This window comes from Triticum urartu, chromosome 2A, assembly GCF_056163025.1.
Source record: "Triticum urartu cultivar PI428250 chromosome 2A, HENAU_Tu73, whole genome shotgun sequence".
NCBI classification, from domain to species: Eukaryota; Viridiplantae; Streptophyta; class Magnoliopsida; order Poales; family Poaceae; genus Triticum; species Triticum urartu.
Genome location: NC_141874.1, coordinates 671,746,180 through 671,765,015, shown reverse-complemented (window position 1 = coordinate 671,765,015; position 18,836 = coordinate 671,746,180). Strand labels below are relative to the sequence as shown.

General features: G+C 45.0%; 1 protein-coding gene across 1 annotated transcript; it reads right to left on the bottom strand.

The window, feature by feature from the left end:
- Positions 1 to 215: 215 nt before the first annotated feature.
- On the bottom strand, positions 216 to 1,743 carry LOC125537784 (uncharacterized). Its single transcript, XM_048701093.2, has 3 exons — positions 1,147 to 1,743; positions 416 to 1,066; positions 216 to 284 (listed from the first exon to the last, which is right to left on the bottom strand). Exons 1-3 carry the CDS (start codon positions 1,741 to 1,743, stop codon positions 216 to 218), a joined length of 1,317 nt encoding a protein of 438 aa, XP_048557050.2.
- Between the last annotated feature and the right edge of the window lie 17,093 nt (positions 1,744 to 18,836).

The following is an 18,836-nucleotide window of genomic DNA, read 5'->3' as shown; positions in this document are numbered from 1 at the left end:
AGATCCTGCGTATACTGCAGGTAAATGGTTCAAAACATTCTAATTCCAAAGCATGCTACAATAAGGCACATCAGATAGGACACGATTGCAACATGCATCATCATGGGCCGAACATCAAGAGTAATAATATGGCAATATATGCTAATATCTTCTTCACATCTTCTGGCTCCAGATCAGAGTACTCCAGAAATCCTGCCACGCTTCAACTGATGCTGCTACTTAGGCAAGAGCACGCTGCTGAGTGCGCCACGACTCAGCATTGCAGCTCTCAGTAGCTTCAAAACCTGTTAATCAGCAAACCCACATGAGTGAGCAACAACATAGAAACTGAAATAGTAGAATGGGCTAGTTTTCACGAGTCAGAATGTTCAACTTCATGTTGGAAATCATTTGATCAAATCTTGTAGGGATTTACCTGTGTTTTGTCAAGAGTGAGCTCTTTCTCCACAAGCTTCTCCTTTGGAATCTTGGCTGCGCGAATGGCTTTGAGACTATTGGCCAAAGAGAAATTGGAGATATGAAGATCATCGGTCACCATAAAGTTTGTGGAACCTTCCTTGACATATGCCCTACAAGTACCTCCTCTAATGGGTTCTTTTGGATTCACCTCGTGATTATAGCGTGACACACTTCCAGAGGGTAGCTCTTCCACATGGAGTACATTGCTGCTGCAGCCAAAGAAAGGGGGCAGCTTTGGTGATAGAAGCAGGCTTCGGCATTCTTGTTTAACACATGCTTCCCCATTCACACTCTTGTAAAGATTATCAATGCTGCCATTTGGTGACCATTCACCAAAAGCTTTGATTATGGATCCAATTGGAATGCAAAGCAGGCTGAAGAATATATCAACGAAGTCATGCCCAACTTCAGCATACAACACCGAGGTACCATCTTTTGACTGAATAATCCTCATCTTTATTGCTTTGAACATGGGCTCAGCCTCATCTGCCTGTTCTGCCAATAAATTCTCAGGAAGCTGGAAAGCATCAGGCGTGATGGTAACATCAAAATAGAGGCCAGTTAAAGGTTGCTTTGACAGCAGTGCTCTGGCAAGCAAGCTAATCATCTGGAGGAAATGTAATATAAAAATTATTAATAAAAAAAAACTGATTTGTACTCACAACTTCTGATGTCAGAGACACATACCTTATTGGAATTGAGTTGTAGCACCACTTCCTCGATATTCGCTTGCTCCTGTAGCCCAAGCTTGTCCATCAAGGAAAACATGAGAGCTGTGGAAGAAAGAGCAACTTGGAGATCATCCGTGATGACGAACTTCGTGCGGCTCTTGGCAAAAATCTCATCCAGAGTCCCTTTCTCTGAACATTCCCTAATTGTTATATCCATGGTGCCGCAAAACGGGCAACCAACGTCAGGGACTGAGCTGAAGTACCCCATGTGACGCTTGCAAGCATAAAACAATGTTTGATCTATGTCGTCAAGTTCGACTTTAAGCCGACCTAAGTGATCTGCTGCAGCATTGCGGGGACTAAGAAGCATGGTCTTGCAAGGCTTCGTTTGGAAGTGATCTTCCCCAAGATTCTCCACGCTCTTGTACAGCTCGTCGAGGCACCCTACCTGAGACTGCTTACCGAGGCGACGAACGATGGTGCCGAGGGGCAGGGTGAGGAAACTGAAGAGGACGTCGACGAAGTCCTGGTCAGATTCCGCAAACAACACCCTCTTCTTCTCCTTGTCGATGAACAGTTTGACTGCAACAGTTGATTCGCCATCGCTCGACATGGTTGCTGAGGTGGTGTGTTCGACTGCCGGTGAGAAAGATGACCTGAGGTGTTGCAGATGCCATCCTTTGAATATATATCTCCTCCGTGAATGGCAGTGGTAACAGAAGAATTTAATGGTTGGATGGAATCTGAAAGGTGCAGAAGGCTTCACACGAAGAGTTTCCCATTGAAAGGCTAATCAACATGCAGATCTTCACATTTCCCAACAGGAAGACGTGGAGCTCTGTTTAAATTATTTCTCCTAAGTAGTACTAGTTGTTATCCACGATGGAAGGCGTATGGCCATAATCCTAATTTGAGCAGTTTTAACATGATCCCTCTTACCTCCTCATTTCACATGAGAGGTAAGAGTATATAATAGATCTAAGCCGTTAATTTCATTAAAAAGTGGCCTGATTAAAATAAACCTACTAATTTACTCAGAGAATTTGAAGTCGCCTGCTCTATGAACTTGAGATTCTTTTAGGGATTCTATGAACGCTATTTTCTGTATGAACCACCCTTGAGATCAGAGCATCGCTTTGTTGGTAAGCTGTGCGGGGGCGCAGCAAGCCCACCCAGGTTCTAGTCTCAGACTCGGTTGGTGCTCAGGTTGTTCCTAATAAAAAAATATGACGCCAAAGGCTAATCCTGGTTGGTCTCTTAATTTAAGAACCACCTTTAAAATCATAGTGTTTTTATTTGGCAATGAAACGATATATGCGACAGATCCTGGTTGATGGCATTGACAGGAGAAAGGTCGGACATGCACTATAATAAAAAAGAGTATATCTTTTATGTTTGTTCTAGAAATTTAGGGATCCCGCACTATTAAGAGTGGATCATTAGGGACCCCCGCGTCGCCCCCCGCTCGGTCAACACGGGAGGTACTCCAACCCTAACCGCCACCGTGGCCGATCCACCTCCCTCCCTTCCTCCCGCCGCTGCCGGAGGATGCCGCCGGCCAGCGCCCGGTGGCCGTCGGCGCTGGCGGGGGTTCTCCTCGCTCCCTGTCTCAGGGGCGGTGCGGACCCCCTGTGCGTGTGGAGGCGCAGCCGATCTAGCGAAGCGGCGGCGACTGTTGGAAATATGCCCTAGAGGCAATAATAAATTAGTTATTATTATTATATTTCATTGTTCATGATAATCGTTTATTATCCATGCTAGAATTGTATTGATAGAAACTCAGATACATGTGTGGATATATAGACAACACCATGTCCCTAGTAAGCCTCTAGTTGACTAGCTCGTTGATCAATAGATGGTTACAGTTTCCTGACCATGGACATTGGATGTCGTTGATAACGGGATCACATCATTAGGAGAATGATGTGATGGACAAGACCCAATCCTAAGTCTAGCACAAGATTGTGTAGTTCGTATGCTAAAGCTTTTCTAATGTCAAGTATCATTTCCTTATACCATGAGATTGTGCAACTCCCGGATACCGTAGGAGTGCTTTGGGTGTGCCAAACGTCACAACGTAACTGGGTGGCTATAAAGGTACACTACAGGTATCTCCGAAAGTGTCTGTTGGGTTGGCACGAATCGAGACTGGGATTTGTCACTCCGTGTAAACGGAGAGATATCTCTGGGCCCACTCGGTAGGACATCATCATAATGTGCACAATGTGACCAAGGGGTTGATCACGGGATGATGTGTTACGGAACGAGTAAAGAGACTTGCCGGTAACGAGATTGAACAAGGTATCGGGATACCGACGATCGAATCTCGGGCAAGTACTATACCGCTAGACAAAGGGAATTGTATACGGGATTGATTAAATCCTTGACATCGTGGTTCATCCGATTAGATCATCGTGGAGCATGTGGGAGCCAACATGGGTATCCAGATCCCGCTGTTGGTTATTGATCGGAGAGTTGTCTCGGCCATGTCTGCATGACTCCCGAACCCGTAGGGTCTACACAATTAAGGTTCGATGACACTAGGGTTATAGGAAAAGTATGTACGCGGTTACCGAATGTTGTTCGGAGTCCCGGATGAGATCCCGGACGTCACGAGGAGTTCCGGAATGGTCCGGAGGTAAATATTAATATATAGGAAGTATGGTTTTGGCCACCGAAAGTGTTCCGGGCATCACCGGTAGTGTACCGGGACCACCGGAGGGGTCCGGGGGTCCACCGGGAGGGGCCACCAGCCCCGGAGGCCTACATGGGCCAATAGTGGGAAGGGACCAGCCCCTAGGTGGGTTGGGGCGCCTCCCACCAAGGCCCAAGGCGCCTCCTAGAGGGGAGGGGGCAAACCCTAGGGCAGATGGGCCTTAAGGCCCACCCTAGGTGCGCCTCCTCTCTCTCCTCCCTTGGCCGCAACCCTAGATGGGTTTTGGGGCTGCCGCCGCCCCTAGGGAGGGAACCCTAGATGGGGGCGCAGCCCCTCCCCTTCCCCTATATATACTTGAGGTATTGGGGGCTGCAACATACACGAGATCATCTCCCTCTTGGCGCAGCCCTACCTCTCTCCCTCCCCGTCTCTCGTAGTGCTTGGCGAAGCCCTGCTGGAGTTCCGCGCTCCTCCACCACCACCACGCCGTCGTGCTGCTGCTGGACGGAGTCTTCCCCAACCTCTCCTTCTCCCCTTGCTGGATCAAGGCGTCGGAGACGTCACCGGGCTGCACGTGTGTTGAACGCGGAGGCGCCGTGGTTCAGCGCTTAGATCGGAATCAACCGCGATCTGAATCGCTACGAGTATGACTCCTTCATCCGCGTTCTTGCAACGCTTCCGCTTAGCGATCTACAAGGGTATGTAGATGCACTCTCCTTCCCCTCATTGCTAGATTACTCCATAGATTGATCTTGGTGATGCGTAGAAAATTTTAAATTTCTGCTACGATCCCCAACATTGGCATCATGAGCTAGGTCTATGCGTAGTTTCTATGCACGAGTAGAACACAAAGCAGTTGTGGGCGTCGATATTGTCAATTTACTTGCCGTTACTAGTATTATCTTGATTCGGCGGCATCGTGGGATGAAGCGGCCCGGACCAACCTTACACGTACGCTTACGTGAGACTGGTTCCACCGACTGACATGCACTAGTTGCATAAGGTGGCTAGCGGGTGTCTGTCTCTCCCACTTTAGTCGGATCGGATTCGATGAAAAGGGTCCTTATGAAGGGTAAATAGAAAATGGCATATCACGTTGTGGTTTTCGCGTAGGTAAGAAACGTTCTTGCTAGAAACCTATAGCAGCCACGTAAAAATTTGCAACAACAATTAGAGCACGTCTAACTTGTTTTTGCAGCATATGCCTTGTGATGTGATATGGCCAAAAGGATGTGATGAATGATATATGTGATGTATGAGATTGATCATGTTCTTGTAATAGGAATCACGACTTGCATGTCGATGAGTATGACAACCGGCAGGAGCCATAGGAGTTGTCTTAATTTATTTATGACCTGCATGTCAACATAAACGTCATGTAATTACTTTACTTTATTGCTAAAGCGTTAGCCATAGTAGTAGAAGTAATAGATGACGAGACAACTTCAAGAAGACACGATGATGGAGATCATGATGATGGAGATCATGGTGTCATGCCGGTGACAACGATGATCATGGAGCCCCGAAGATGGAGATCAAAAGGAGCAAAATGATATTGGCCATATCATGTCACTATTTGATTGCATGTGATGTTTATCATGGTTTACATCTTATTTGCTTAGAATGACGGTAGCCTAAATAAGATGATGCCTGACTAAAATTTCAAGAAAAGTGTTCCCCCTAACTGTGCACCGTTGCGAAGGTTCGTTGTTTCGAAGCACCACGTGATGATCGGGTGTGATAGATTCTAATGTTCGAATACAACGGGTGTTGACGAGCCTAGCATGTACAGACATGGCCTCGGGACACATGCGAAACACTTAGGTTGACTTGACGAGCCTAGCATGTACAGACATGGCCTTGGAACACGGAAGACCAAAAGGTCGAACATGAGTCGTATAGAAGATACGATCAACATGAGATGTTCACCGTTGATGACTAGTCCGTCTCACGTGATGATCGGGTGTGATAGATTCTAACGTTCGAATACAACGGGTGTTGACGAGCCTAGCATGTATAGACATGGCCTCAGGACACATGCGAAACACTTAGGTTGACTTGATGAGCCTAGCATGTATAGACATGGCCTCGGAACACGGAAGACCGAAAGGTCAAACATGAGTCGTATAGAAGATACGATCAACATGAGATGTTCACTGTTGATGACTAGTCCGTCTCACGTGATGATCGGACATGGCCTAGTCGATTCGGATCATGTTTCACTTAGATGACTAGAGGGATGTCTATCTGAGTGGGAGTTCATTAAATAATTTGATTAGATGAACTCAATTATCATGAACATAGTCTAAATTGTCTTTGCAAATATGTTGTAGATAAATAGCTCATGTTGTAGCTCCCTGTTTCAATACGTTCCTAGAGAAAGATTAAGTTGAAAGATATTGTAAGCAATGATACGGACTAGGTCCGTAGTTTGAGGAGTGTCCTCACTGCTACACAGAAGGCTTACGTCTTTGATGCACCGCTCGATGTGCAAACCCCTACAACGTCATCTGTGGATGTTGTGAACACCTGACAGACACATCCTGATGACTACTTGATAGTTTAGTGCACCATACTTTAGGCTTAGAATCGGGATTCCAATGACGTTTTGAACGCCGTAGAACATATGAGATGTTCCAAGAGCTGAAATTGGGATTTCAGGCTCATGCCCGTGTTGAGAGGTGTGAGACCTCTGACAAGTTCTTTTGTCAACAAGATGGAGGAGAATAGCTCAGTTAGTGAGCATGTGCTCAGAATGTCTGGGTGCTACAATCACTTAAAGTAGTGGGAGTTAAACTTCCAGATAAGATAGTGATTGATAGAGTTCTCTAGCCACTATCACTAAGCTACTAGATCTTCGTGATGAACTATGACATGCAAGGGATGGAGTTGATCCCGGAGCTGTTCGCGGTGCTTAAGACCGCAAAAGGTAGAAATCAAGAAGGAGCATCAAGTGTTGATGGTTTAACAAGACCACTGGTTTCAAGAAGGGCAAGGGCTAGAAGGGAAACTTCATGGATGGCAAACCGGTTGCCGCTCCAGTGAAGGAACCCAAGGTTGAACCCAAACCCGAGACTAAGTGCTTCTATTGTAAGGGGAACGGTCACTGGTAGCGGAATTACCCCAAATGCATGGTAGATAAGAAGGCTGGCAACTTCAACAAAGTATATACGTGTTATTAATGTGTACCTCACTAGTACTCCTGGTAGCACATGGGTATTGGATAATGGTTCAATTGCTATTATTGGTGACTTGAAGCAAAAGCTACGAACTAAACGGAGACTGGCTAAGGGCGAGGTGACGATGTGTGTTGGAAGTGTTTCCAAAGTTGATGAGATCACCATCGCACGCTCCATCTGCCTTCGGGGTTAGTATTGAACCTAGATAAATGTTATCAGGTGTCTATGTTGAGCATGAATATGATTAGATCATGTTCATTGCAATACGGTTATTCATTTAAGTTAGAGAATAATGGTTATTCTGTTTACATGAATAATACCTTCCATGGTCATGCACCCTATGTTGGAAATATGCCCTAGAGGCAATAATAAATTGATTATTATTATATTTCCTTGTTCATGATAATCGTTTATTATCCATGCTAGAATTGTATTGATAGGAAACTCAGTTACATGTGTGGATACATAGATAACACCATGTCCCTAGTAAGCCTCTAGTTGACTAGCTCGTTGATCAATAGATGGTTACGGTTTCCTGACCATGGACATTGGATGTCGTTGATAACGGGATCACATCATTAGGAGAATGATGTGATGGATAAGACCCAATCCTAAGCATAGCACAAGATCGTGTAGTTCGCATGCTAAAGCTTTTCTAATGTCAAGTATCATTTCCTTAGACCATGAGATTGTGCAACTCCCGGATACCATAGGAATACTTTGGGTGTGCCAAACGTCACAACGTAACTGGGTGGCTATAAAGGTACACTACAGGTATCTCCAAAAGTGTCTGTTGGGTTGGCACGAATCGAGACTGGGATTTGTCACTTCGTGTGACGGAGAGGTATCTCTGGGCCCACTCGGTAGGACATCATCATAATGTGCACAATGTGATCAAGGAGTTGATCACGGGATGATGTGTTACAGAACGAGTAAAGAGACTTGCCAGTAACGAGATTGAACAAGGTATCGGGATACCGACGATCGAATCTCGGGCAAGTATCGTACTGCTAGACAAAGGGAATTGTATACGGGATTGATCGAATCCTCGACATCGTGGTTCATCCGATGAGATCATCGTGGAACATGTAGGAACCAACATGGGTATCCAGATCCCGCTGTTGGTTATTGACCGGAGAACGTCTCGGTCATGTCTGCATGGTTCCCGAACCCGTAGGGTCTACACACTTAAGGTTCGATGACGCTAGGGTTATAAGGAATAGATACACGTGGTTACCGAATGTTGTTCGGAGTCCCGGATGAGATCCTGGACGTCACGAGGAGTTCCGGAATGGTCCGGAGGTAAAGATTTATATATGGGAAGTCCTGTTTTGGTCACTGGAAAAGTTTCGGGTTTTACCGGTAGTGTACCGGGACCACCGGAGGGGTCAGGGGTCCACCAAGTGGGGCCACCAGCCCCGGAGGGCTGCATGGGCCAAGTGTGGGAGGGGACCAGCCCCAGGTGGGCTGGTGTGCCCCCCCCCCCCACCAAGGCCCAAGGCGCCTCCAAGAGGGAAGGGGGGGCAAACCCTAGGGCAGATGGGCCCTAAGGCCCACCCCAGGTGCGCCTCCCCCTCTCCCCCTTGTGGCCGCCACCCAGATGGGATCTGGGGGGCTGCCGCCACCCCTAGGGAGGGAACCCTAGGTGGGGGCGCAGCCCCTCCCCTCCCCCTATATATACTTGAGGTTTGGGCCGCCCAAGACACACGTGTTCCTCTCCTTCTTGGCGCAGCCCTACCCCTCTCCCTCCTCGTCTCTTGCGGTGCTTGGCGAAGCCCTGCTGGAGTACCACGCTCCTCCACCACCACCACGCTGTTGTGCTGCTGCTGGATGGAGTCTTCCTCAACCTCTCCCTCTCTCCTTGCGGGATCAAGGCATGGGAGACGTCACCGGGCTGTACGTGTGTTGAACGCGGAGGTGCCATCCGTTCGGCACTAGGATCTCTGGTGATTTGGATCACGACGAGTACGACTCCTTCAACCCCGTTCTCTTGAACGCTTCCGCATAGAGATCTACAAGGGTATGTAGATGCACTCTCCTTCCCCTCGTTGCTGGTTTCTCCATAGATAGATCTTGGTGACACGTAGGAAAATTTTGAATTTCTGCTGCATTTCCCAACAGTGGTATCAGAGCCAGGTTTATTGCGTAGATTCTATGCACGAGTAGAACACAAAATAGTTGTGGGCGTTGATTTTTTTCAATATGCTTACCGTTACTAGTCCAATCTTGTTTCGACGGCATCGTGGGATGAAGCGGCCCGGACCAACCTTACACGTACGCTTACGTGAGACCGGTTCCACCGACTGACATGCACTAGTTGCATAAGGTGGCTAGCGGGTGTCTGTCTCTCCCACTTTAGTCGGAACGGATTTGATGAAAAGGGTCCTTATGAAGGGTAAATAGCAATTGGCATATCAGGTTGTGGTTTTGCGTAGGTAAGAAACGTTCTTGCTAGAAACCCATAGCAGCCATGTAAAACAAGCAAACAACAATTAGAGGACGTATAACTTGTTTTTGCAGGGTATGCTATGTGATGTGATATGGCCAAGAAGAATGTGATGAATGATATGTGATGTATGAGATTGATCATGTTCTTGTAATAGGAATCACGACTTGCATGTCGATGAGTATGACAACAGGCAGGAGCCATAGGAGTTGTCTTTATTTATTGTATGACCTGCGTGTCATTGAACAACACCATGTAATTACTTTACTTTATTGCTAACCGGTAGCCATAGTAGTAGAAGTAATAGTTGGCGAGCAACTTCATGGAGACACGATGATGGAGATCATGGTGTCATGCCGGTGACAAGATGATCATGGAGCCCCAAGATGGAGATCAAAGGAGCTATGTGATATTGGCCATATCATGTCACTATTATTTGATTGCATGTGATGTTTATCATGTTTTTGCATCTTGTTTACTTAGAACGACGGTAGTAAATAAGATGATCCCTCATAATAATTTCAAGAAAGTGTTCCCCCTTACTGTGCACCATTGCGACAGTTCGTTGTTTCGAAGCACCACGTGATGATCGGGTGTGATAGATTCTAACGTTCACATACAACGGGTGTAAGACAGATTTACACACGCGAAACACTTAGGTTGACTTGACGAGCCTAGCATGTACAGACATGGCCTCGGAACACAAGAGACCGAAAGGTCAAGCATGAGTCGTATGGTAGATACGATCAACATGAAGATGTTCACCGATGATGACTAGTCCATCTCACGTGATGATCGGACACGGCCTAGTTGACTCGGATCATGTAATCACTTAGATGACTAGAGGGATGTCTTTCTGAGTGGGAGTTCATAAGATGAACTTAATTATCCTGAACATAGTCAAAAAGATCTTTGCAAATTATGTCATAGCTCGCGCTTCAGTTCTACTGTTTAGATATGTTCCTGGAGAAAATTTAGTTGAAAGTTGATAGTAGCAATTATGCGGACTAGGTCCGTAAACTGAGGATTGTCCTCATTACTTCATAGAAGGCTTATGTCCTTAATGCACCGCTCAGTGTGCTGAACCTCGAACGTCGTCTGTGGATGTTGCGAACATCTGACATACACATTTTGATAACAATGTGATAGTTCAGTTAAACGGTTTAGAGTTGAGGCACCGAAGACGTTTTTTAAACGTCGCGAAACATATGAGATGTGTCGAGGGCTGAAATTGGGATTTCAGGCTCGTGCCCACGTCAAGAGGTATAAGACCTCCGACGATTTTCTTAGCCTGCAACTAAGGGAGAAAAGCTCAATTGTTGAGCTTGTGCTCAGATTGTCTGAGTACAACAATCATTTGGATCGAGTGGGAGTTGATCTTCCAGATGAGATAGTGATGTTTCTCCGAAGTCATTACCACCAAGCTGCTAGAGCTTCGTGATGAACTATAATGTATCGGGGACATATATGATGATCCTTGAGATATTCGCGATGTTTGACACCACAAAAGTAGAAATCAAGAAGGAGCATCAATTGTTGATGGTTGGTGAAGCCACTAGTTTCAAGAAGGGCAAGGGCAAGAAGGGATATTTCATGAAACGGCAAACCAGCTGCTGTTCTAGTGAAGAAACCCAAAGTTGAACCCAAACCCGAGACTAAGTGCTTCTGTAATAAGGGGAACAGCCACTGGAGCAGAATTACCCTAGATACTTGGTAGATGAGAAGGCTAGCAAGGTCGATAGAAGTATATTGGATATACATTGTGTTAATGTGTACTTTACTAGTATTCCTAGTAGTACCAGGGTATTAGATGCCGGTTCGGTTGCTAAGTGTTAGTAACTCGAAATAAAAGCTACGGAATAAACGGAGACTAGCTAAAGGTGAGCTAACGATATGTGTTGGAAGTGTTTCCAATGTTGATATGATCAAGCATCGCACGCTCCCTCTACCATCGAGATTGGTGCTAAACCTAAATAATTGTTATTTGGAGTTTGCGTTGAGCATAGACATGATTGGATTATGTCTATCGCAATACGGTTATTCATTTAAAGAGAATAATAGTTACTCTGTTTATTTCAATAATACCTTCAATGGTCTTGCACCTAAAATGAATGGTTTATTGAATCTTGATCGTAGTGATACACATGTTCATGCCAAAAGATATAAGATAGTAATGATAGTACCACCTACTTGTGGCACTGCCACGTAAGTCATATCGGTATAAAACGCATGAAGAAGCTCCATGTTGATGGATCTTTGGGCTCACTCGTTTTTGAAAAGTTTGAGACATGCGAACCATGTCTATTGGTGTATATGCATGAAGAAACTCCATGCAAATGGACCATTTTGGACTCACTTGATTTTGAACCACTTGAGACATGCAAATCATACCACATGGGCAAGATGACTGAAAGCCTCGTTTTCAGTAAAATGGAACTAGAAAGCAACTTGTTGGAAGTAATACATTTTGATGTGTGCAGTCCAATGAGTGCTGAGGCATGTAGTGGATATCGTTATCTTCTTACTTCACAGATGATTTGAGTAGATGTTGAGTATATTTACTTGATGAATCACGAGTCTGAATTATTGAAAGGTTCAAGTAATTTCAGGGTGAAGTTGAAAGATCGTCGTGACAAGAGGATAAAAGATCTATGATATGATCATAGAGATGAATATCTGAATTACGAGTTTGGCAAAGAATTAAGACATTGTGGAAATTGTTTCACAACTAATACAGCCTGGAACACCATAGTGTGATGGTGTGTCCGAACATCATAACTGCACCCTATTGGATATGATGCATATCATGATGTCTCTTATCAAATTACCACGATAGTTTATGGGTTAGGCATTAGAGACAACCACATTCACTTTAAATAGGGCACCACATAATTCCGATGAGATGACACTGTATGAACTATGGTTTAGAGAAACCTAAGCTGTCATTTCTTAAAAGTTTGGGGCAGCGACGCTTATGTGAAAAAGTTTCAGGCTGATAAGCTTGAACCCAAAGCGGATAAATGCATCTTCATAGGACACCCAAAACAGTTGGGTATACCTCCTATCTCAGATCCAAAAGCAATAAGGGATTGTTTCTAGAATCGGGTCCTTTCTCGAGGAAAAGTTTCTCTCGAAAGAATTGAGTGGGAGGATGGTGGAGACTTGATGAGGTTATTGAACCGTCTCTTCAACTAGTGTGTGGCAGGGCACAGGAAGTTGTTCCTGTGGCACCCACACCAATTGAAGTGGAAGCTTATGATATTGATCATGAGACTTCGGATCAAGTCACTCCCAAACCTCGTAGGACGACAAGGATGCGTACTACTTCAGAGTGGTACGTAATCCTGTCTTGGAAGACATGTTGCTAGACAACAATGAACCTACGAGCTATGGAGAAGCGATGGTGGGCCCGGATTCTGATAAATGGCTCGAAGCCATAAAATCCGAGAGAGGATCCATGTATGAAAACAAAGTGTAGACTTTGGCAGAACGGCTCGATGGTCTTAAGGCTGTTGAGTACAGATGGGTTTTTTAAAAGGAAGACGGACAATGATGGTAAGTATCACCATTAAGAAAGCTCGACTTGTCGTTAAGATTTTTTCCGACAAGTTCAAGGAGTTGACTATGATGAGACTTTCTCACTCGTAGCGATGCTAAGAGTCTGTTGGAATTATATTAGTGATTACTGCATTATTTATGAAATCTTGCAGATAGGATGTCAAAACATTGTTTCCTCGACGATTTTCTTGAGGAAAGGTTGTATGTGATACAACCGAAAGGTTTTGTCAATCCTGAAAGATGCTAATAAGTATGCAAAGCTCCAGCAATCCTTCTAAGGACTGGAGTAAGCATCTCGGAGTTGGAATGTATGCTTTGATGAGATGATCAAAGATTTTGGGTGTATAGAAAGTTTATGAGAAACTTGTATTTCCAAAGAAGTGAGTGGGAGCACTATAGAATTTCTGATGAGTATATGTTGTTGACATATTGTGGATCAGAAATGATGTAGAATTTCTGGAAAGCATATAGGGTTATTTGAAAAGTGTTTTTCAATAGAAAACCTGGATAAGGCTACTTGAACATTGAGCATCTAGATCTATGAGGATAGATCAAAACGCTAAATGGTACTTTCAAATGAGCACATACCCTGACATGATCTTGAAGGTGTTCAAGATGGATCAGTCAAAGAAGGAGTTCTTGCCTGAGTTGTAAGGTATGAAGTTAAGACTTAAAGCACGACCACGGCAGAAGAAAGAGAAAGGACGAATGTCGTCCCCTATGCTTTTGTCATAGGCTCTATACGGTATGCCATGCTAAGTACCTCACCTGATGTGTGCCTTGCCACATGTCTGTCAAGAGGGTACAAAGGTGATCCAGGAGTGGATCACTAGATAGCGGTCAAAATTGTCCTTGGAGTAATAAGGACATGTTTCTCGATTATGGAGGTGATCAAGAGTTCGGCGTAAAGGGTTACATCGATGCAAGCTTTAACACCTATCCGAATGACTCTGAGTAGCAAACCGGATACGTATAGTGGAGCAACCATTTGGAATAGCTCCAAGTGGAGCATGGAAACAACATTTATAATATGAACTAGAGATTTGCGAAGTACATACGGATCTGAATGTTGCAGACCCGTTGACTAAAACCTCTCTCACAAGCAAAACATGATCAAACCCAGAACTCATGGAGTCTTAATCACATGATGATGTGAACTAGTTTAGTGACACTAGTAAACTCTTTGGATGTTGGTCACATGGCGATGTGACCTGTGAGTGTTAATCACATGGCGATGTGAACTAGATTATTGACTCTAATGCAAGTGGGAGACTGTTGGAAATATGCCCTAGAGGCAATAATAAATTGATTATTATTATATTTCCTTGTTCATGATAATCGTTTATTATCCATGCTAGAATTGTATTGATAGGAAACTCAGTTACATGTGTGGATACATAGACAACACCATGTCCCTAGTAAGCCTCTAGTTGACTAGCTCGTTGATCAATAGATGGTTACGGTTTCCTGACCATGGACATTGGATGTCGTTGATAACGGGATCACATCATTAGGAGAATGATGTGATGGACAAGACCCAATCCTAAGCATAGCACAAGATCGTGTAGTTCGCATGCTAAAGCTTTTCTAATGTCAAGTATCATTTCCTTAGACCATGAGATTGTGCAACTCCCGGATACCGTAGGAATACTTTGGGTGTGCCAAACGTCACAACGTAACTAGGTGGCTATAAAGGTACACTACAGGTATCTCCAAAAGTGTCTGTTGGGTTGGCACGAATCGAGACTGGGATTTGTCACTTCGTGTGACGGAGAGGTATCTCTGGGCCCACTCGGTAGGACATCATCATAATGTGCACAATGTGATCAAGGAGTTGATCACGGGATGATGTGTTATGGAACGAGTAAAGAGACTTGCCAGTAACGAGATTGAACAAGGTATCGGGATACCGACGATCGAATCTCGGGCAAGTATCGTACCGCTAGACAAAGGGAATTGTATACGGGATTGATCGAATCCTCGACATCGTGGTTCATCCGATGAGATCATCGTGGAACATGTAGGAACCAACATGGGTATCCAGATCCCGCTGTTGGTTATTGACCGGAGAACGTCTCGGTCATGTCTGCATGGTTCCCGAACCCGTAGGGTCTACACACTTAAGGTTCGATGACGCTAGGGTTATAAGGAATAGATATACGTGGTTACCGAATGTTTTTCGGAGTCCCGGATGAGATCCCGGACGTCACGAGGAGTTCCGGAATTGTCCGGAGGTAAAGATTTATATATGGGAAGTCCTGTTTTGGTCACCGGAAAAGTTTCGGGTTTTACCGGTAGTGTACCGGGACCACCGGAGGGGTCCGGGGGTCCACCAAGTGGGGCCACCAGCCCCGAAGGGCTGCATGGGCCAAGTGTGGGAGGGGACCAGCCCCAGGTGGGCTGGTGCTTTCCCCACCAAGGCCCAAGGCGCCTCCAAGAGGGAAGGGGGGCAAACCCTAGGGCAGATGGGCCCTAAGGCCCACCCCAGGTGCGCCTCCCCCTCTCCCCCTTGTGGCCGCCACCCAGATGGGATCTGGGGGGCTGCCGCCACCCCTAGGGAGGGAACCCTAGGTGGGGGCGCAGCCCCTCCCCTCCCCCTATATATACTTGAGGTTTGGGCTGCCCAAGACACACGTGTTCCTCTCCTTCTTGGCGCAGCCCTACCCCTCTCCCTCCTCGTCTCTTGCGGTGCTTGGCGAAGCCCTGCTGGAGTACCACACTCCTCCACCACCACCACTCCATTGTGCTATTTGATGGAGTCTTCCTCAACCTCTCCCTCTCTCCTTGCTGGATCAAGGCATGGGAGACGTCACCGGGCTGTACGTGTGTTGAACGCGGAGGTGCCGTCCGTTCGGCACTAGGATCTCCGGTGATTTGGATCACGACGAGTATGACTCCTTCAACCCCGTTCTCTTGAATGCTTCCGCATAGCGATCTACAAGGGTATGTAGATGCACTCTCCTTCCCCTCGTTGCTGGTTTCTCCATAGATAGATCTTGGTGACACGTAGGAAAATTTTGAATTTCTGCTGCGTTCCCCAACACCCTATGTGAATGGTTCAGTGAATCTCGGTCGTAGTAATACACATGTTCACGCCAAAAGATGTAGATAGTACCACTTTCTTGTGGCACTGCCGCTTAGGTCATATTGGCGTAAGATGCATGAAGAAACTCCATATTGATGGATGTTTGGAGTCACTTGATTTTGAATCGCTTGACACATGCGAGCCATGCCTCATGGGCAGGATGACTAAGACCCCGTTTTCAGGTACAATGAAACGGGCAAGTGACTTGTTGGAAATCATACATGCTGATGCGTGTGATCCAATGAGAATTGAAGCGTGCGGTGGATATCGCTATTTTCTCATCTTCACTGACGATTTGAGTAGATATAGGTATATTTACTTAATGAAGCACAAGTCTGAAACGTTTGAAAAGTTCAAGCGATTTCAGAGTGAAGTTAAGAATCATCATAACAAGAAGATCAAATTCCTATGATCTGATCAATGAGAATTTCTGAGTTATGAGTTTGGCAAACACTTAAGACATTGTGGAATTGTTTCACAGTTGAAGCCACCTAGAACACCACAGGGTAATGGTGTGTTCGGACGTCGTAATCGAACCTTATGAAATATGGTGCGATCTATGATGTCTCTTACCGATCTACCGCTATTATTTTGAGGTTATGCATTAGGGACAGTTGCATTCACTTTAGATAGAACACCATATAAGTCTGTTGAGACGACGCTGTATGAACATTGGTTTGGCAAGAAACCAAAGTTGTCATTTCTTAATGTTTGGGGCTGCGATGCTTAAGGCTTCAGCCGGAGAAGCTCGAACCCAAAGCGGACAAACACATCTTCATAGGATAACCAAAGGTGACAGGTGGGTATACCTTCTATCTCAGATCTGAGGGCAAATTGTTTGTCACTAAGAACGGGTCCTTTCTCGAGAAGGAGTTTCTCTCGAAAGAATTGAGTGGGAGGAAGATAGAACGTGGTGAGGTTGTCGAACCTTTACTTCAATCAGAGAGTGATGCGACACAGAAAGATGTTTTCTGTGGCGCCTACGTCTGTTGAAGAGGAAGTTAATGATAGTGATCATGAAGCTTCGGATCAAGTTGCTATCGAACCTCATAGGTCGACAAGGATATGTACTACTCCTGAGTGGTACGGTAATCCTGTCTTAAATATCATGTTGTTAGACAACAATGAACCTACGAGCTATGGAGAAGCGATGGTGGTCCCGTATTCCGACAAATGGTTAGAAGCCATGAAATCCGAGATAGGATCCATGTATCAGAACAAAGTATGGACTTTGGTGGACTTGCCCGATGATCGGCAAGCCATTGAGATAAATGGATCTTTAAGAAGAAGACGGATGTGGGCGGTAATGTTACCGTCTATGAAGCTCGACTTATGGGAAAGAGTCTTTTCACAAGTTCAAGGAGTTGACTACGATGAGAATTTCTCACCCGTAGCGATGCTTAAGTCCGTCAAAATCATGTTAGCATCTGACAGATGGATGTCAAAATGAGTTTTCGTAAGAAAAAGTTGTATGTGATGCAATAAAAGGTTTTGTCGATCCTAAAGATGCTAAAAGGTATGCTGGCTCCAGCAATCCTTCTATGGACTAGAGCAAGCATCTCGGAATCGGAATATATGCTTTGATGGAGTGATCAAAGCTTTTAGGTTTATACAATGTTTGTTAGAAACTTGTATTTACAAGAAAGTGAGTGGGAGCACTACAACATTTCTGATAAGTATATGTGGATGACATATTTTTGATCCAAAATAATGTAGAATTTCTGGAAAGCATAAACGGTTGTTTGAAGGGTGTTTTCAAAGGAAGACCTGGATAAAGCTGCTTACATATTGGGCATCAAGATCTATAGAGATAGATCAAGACGCCTGATGACACTTTCAAAGAACGCACACCTTGACATGTTTTTGAAGGAGTTCAAAATAGATCAGTCAAAGAAGGGGTTCTTACCTGAGTTGTAATGTGTGAAGTTGAGTAAGACTCGAAGATTGACCACGGCAGAAGAAAGAGGAAGGATGAAGGTCGTCCCCTATGCTTATGTCATAGGCTCTATACGGTATGCCATGCTGAGTACCGCACCAGATGTGTGCCTTGCCACATGTCTGGCAAGAGGGTACAAAGGTGATCTAGGATTGGATCACCAGATAGCGGTCAAAATTATCCTTAGAGGAATAAGGAAATGTTTCTCGGCTATGGAGGTGATAAAGAGTTCGACGTAAAGAGTTACGTCGATGCAAGCTTAACACCTATCCGGATAGCTCTGAGTAGAGATACCGGATACGTATAATGGAGCAACAATTTGGAATAGCTCTAAGTGGAACGTGGTAGCAGCATCTACGATATGACATAAAGTTTTGCAAAATACATAGGGATCTGAATATGGCAAGACACGTTGACTACAACCTCTTCACAAGCATAACATGATCAAACCCAGAACTCATTGAGTATTAATCACATAGTGATGTGAACTAGATTAGTGACTCTAGTAAACTCTTTGGATGTTGGTCACCTGGCGATGTGACCTGTGAGTGTTAATCACATGGCGATGTGAACTAGATTATTGACTCTAGTGCAAGTGGGAGACTGTTGGAAATATGCCCTAGAGGCAATAATAAATTAGTTATTATTATTATATTTCATTGTTCATGATAATCGTTTATTATCCATGCTAGAATTGTATCGATAGGAAACTCAGATACATGTGTGGATACATAGACAACACCATGTCCGTAGTAAGCCTCTAGTTGACTAGCTCGTTGATCAATAGATGGTTACAGTTTCCTGACCACGGACATTGGATGTCGTTGATAACGGGATCACATCATT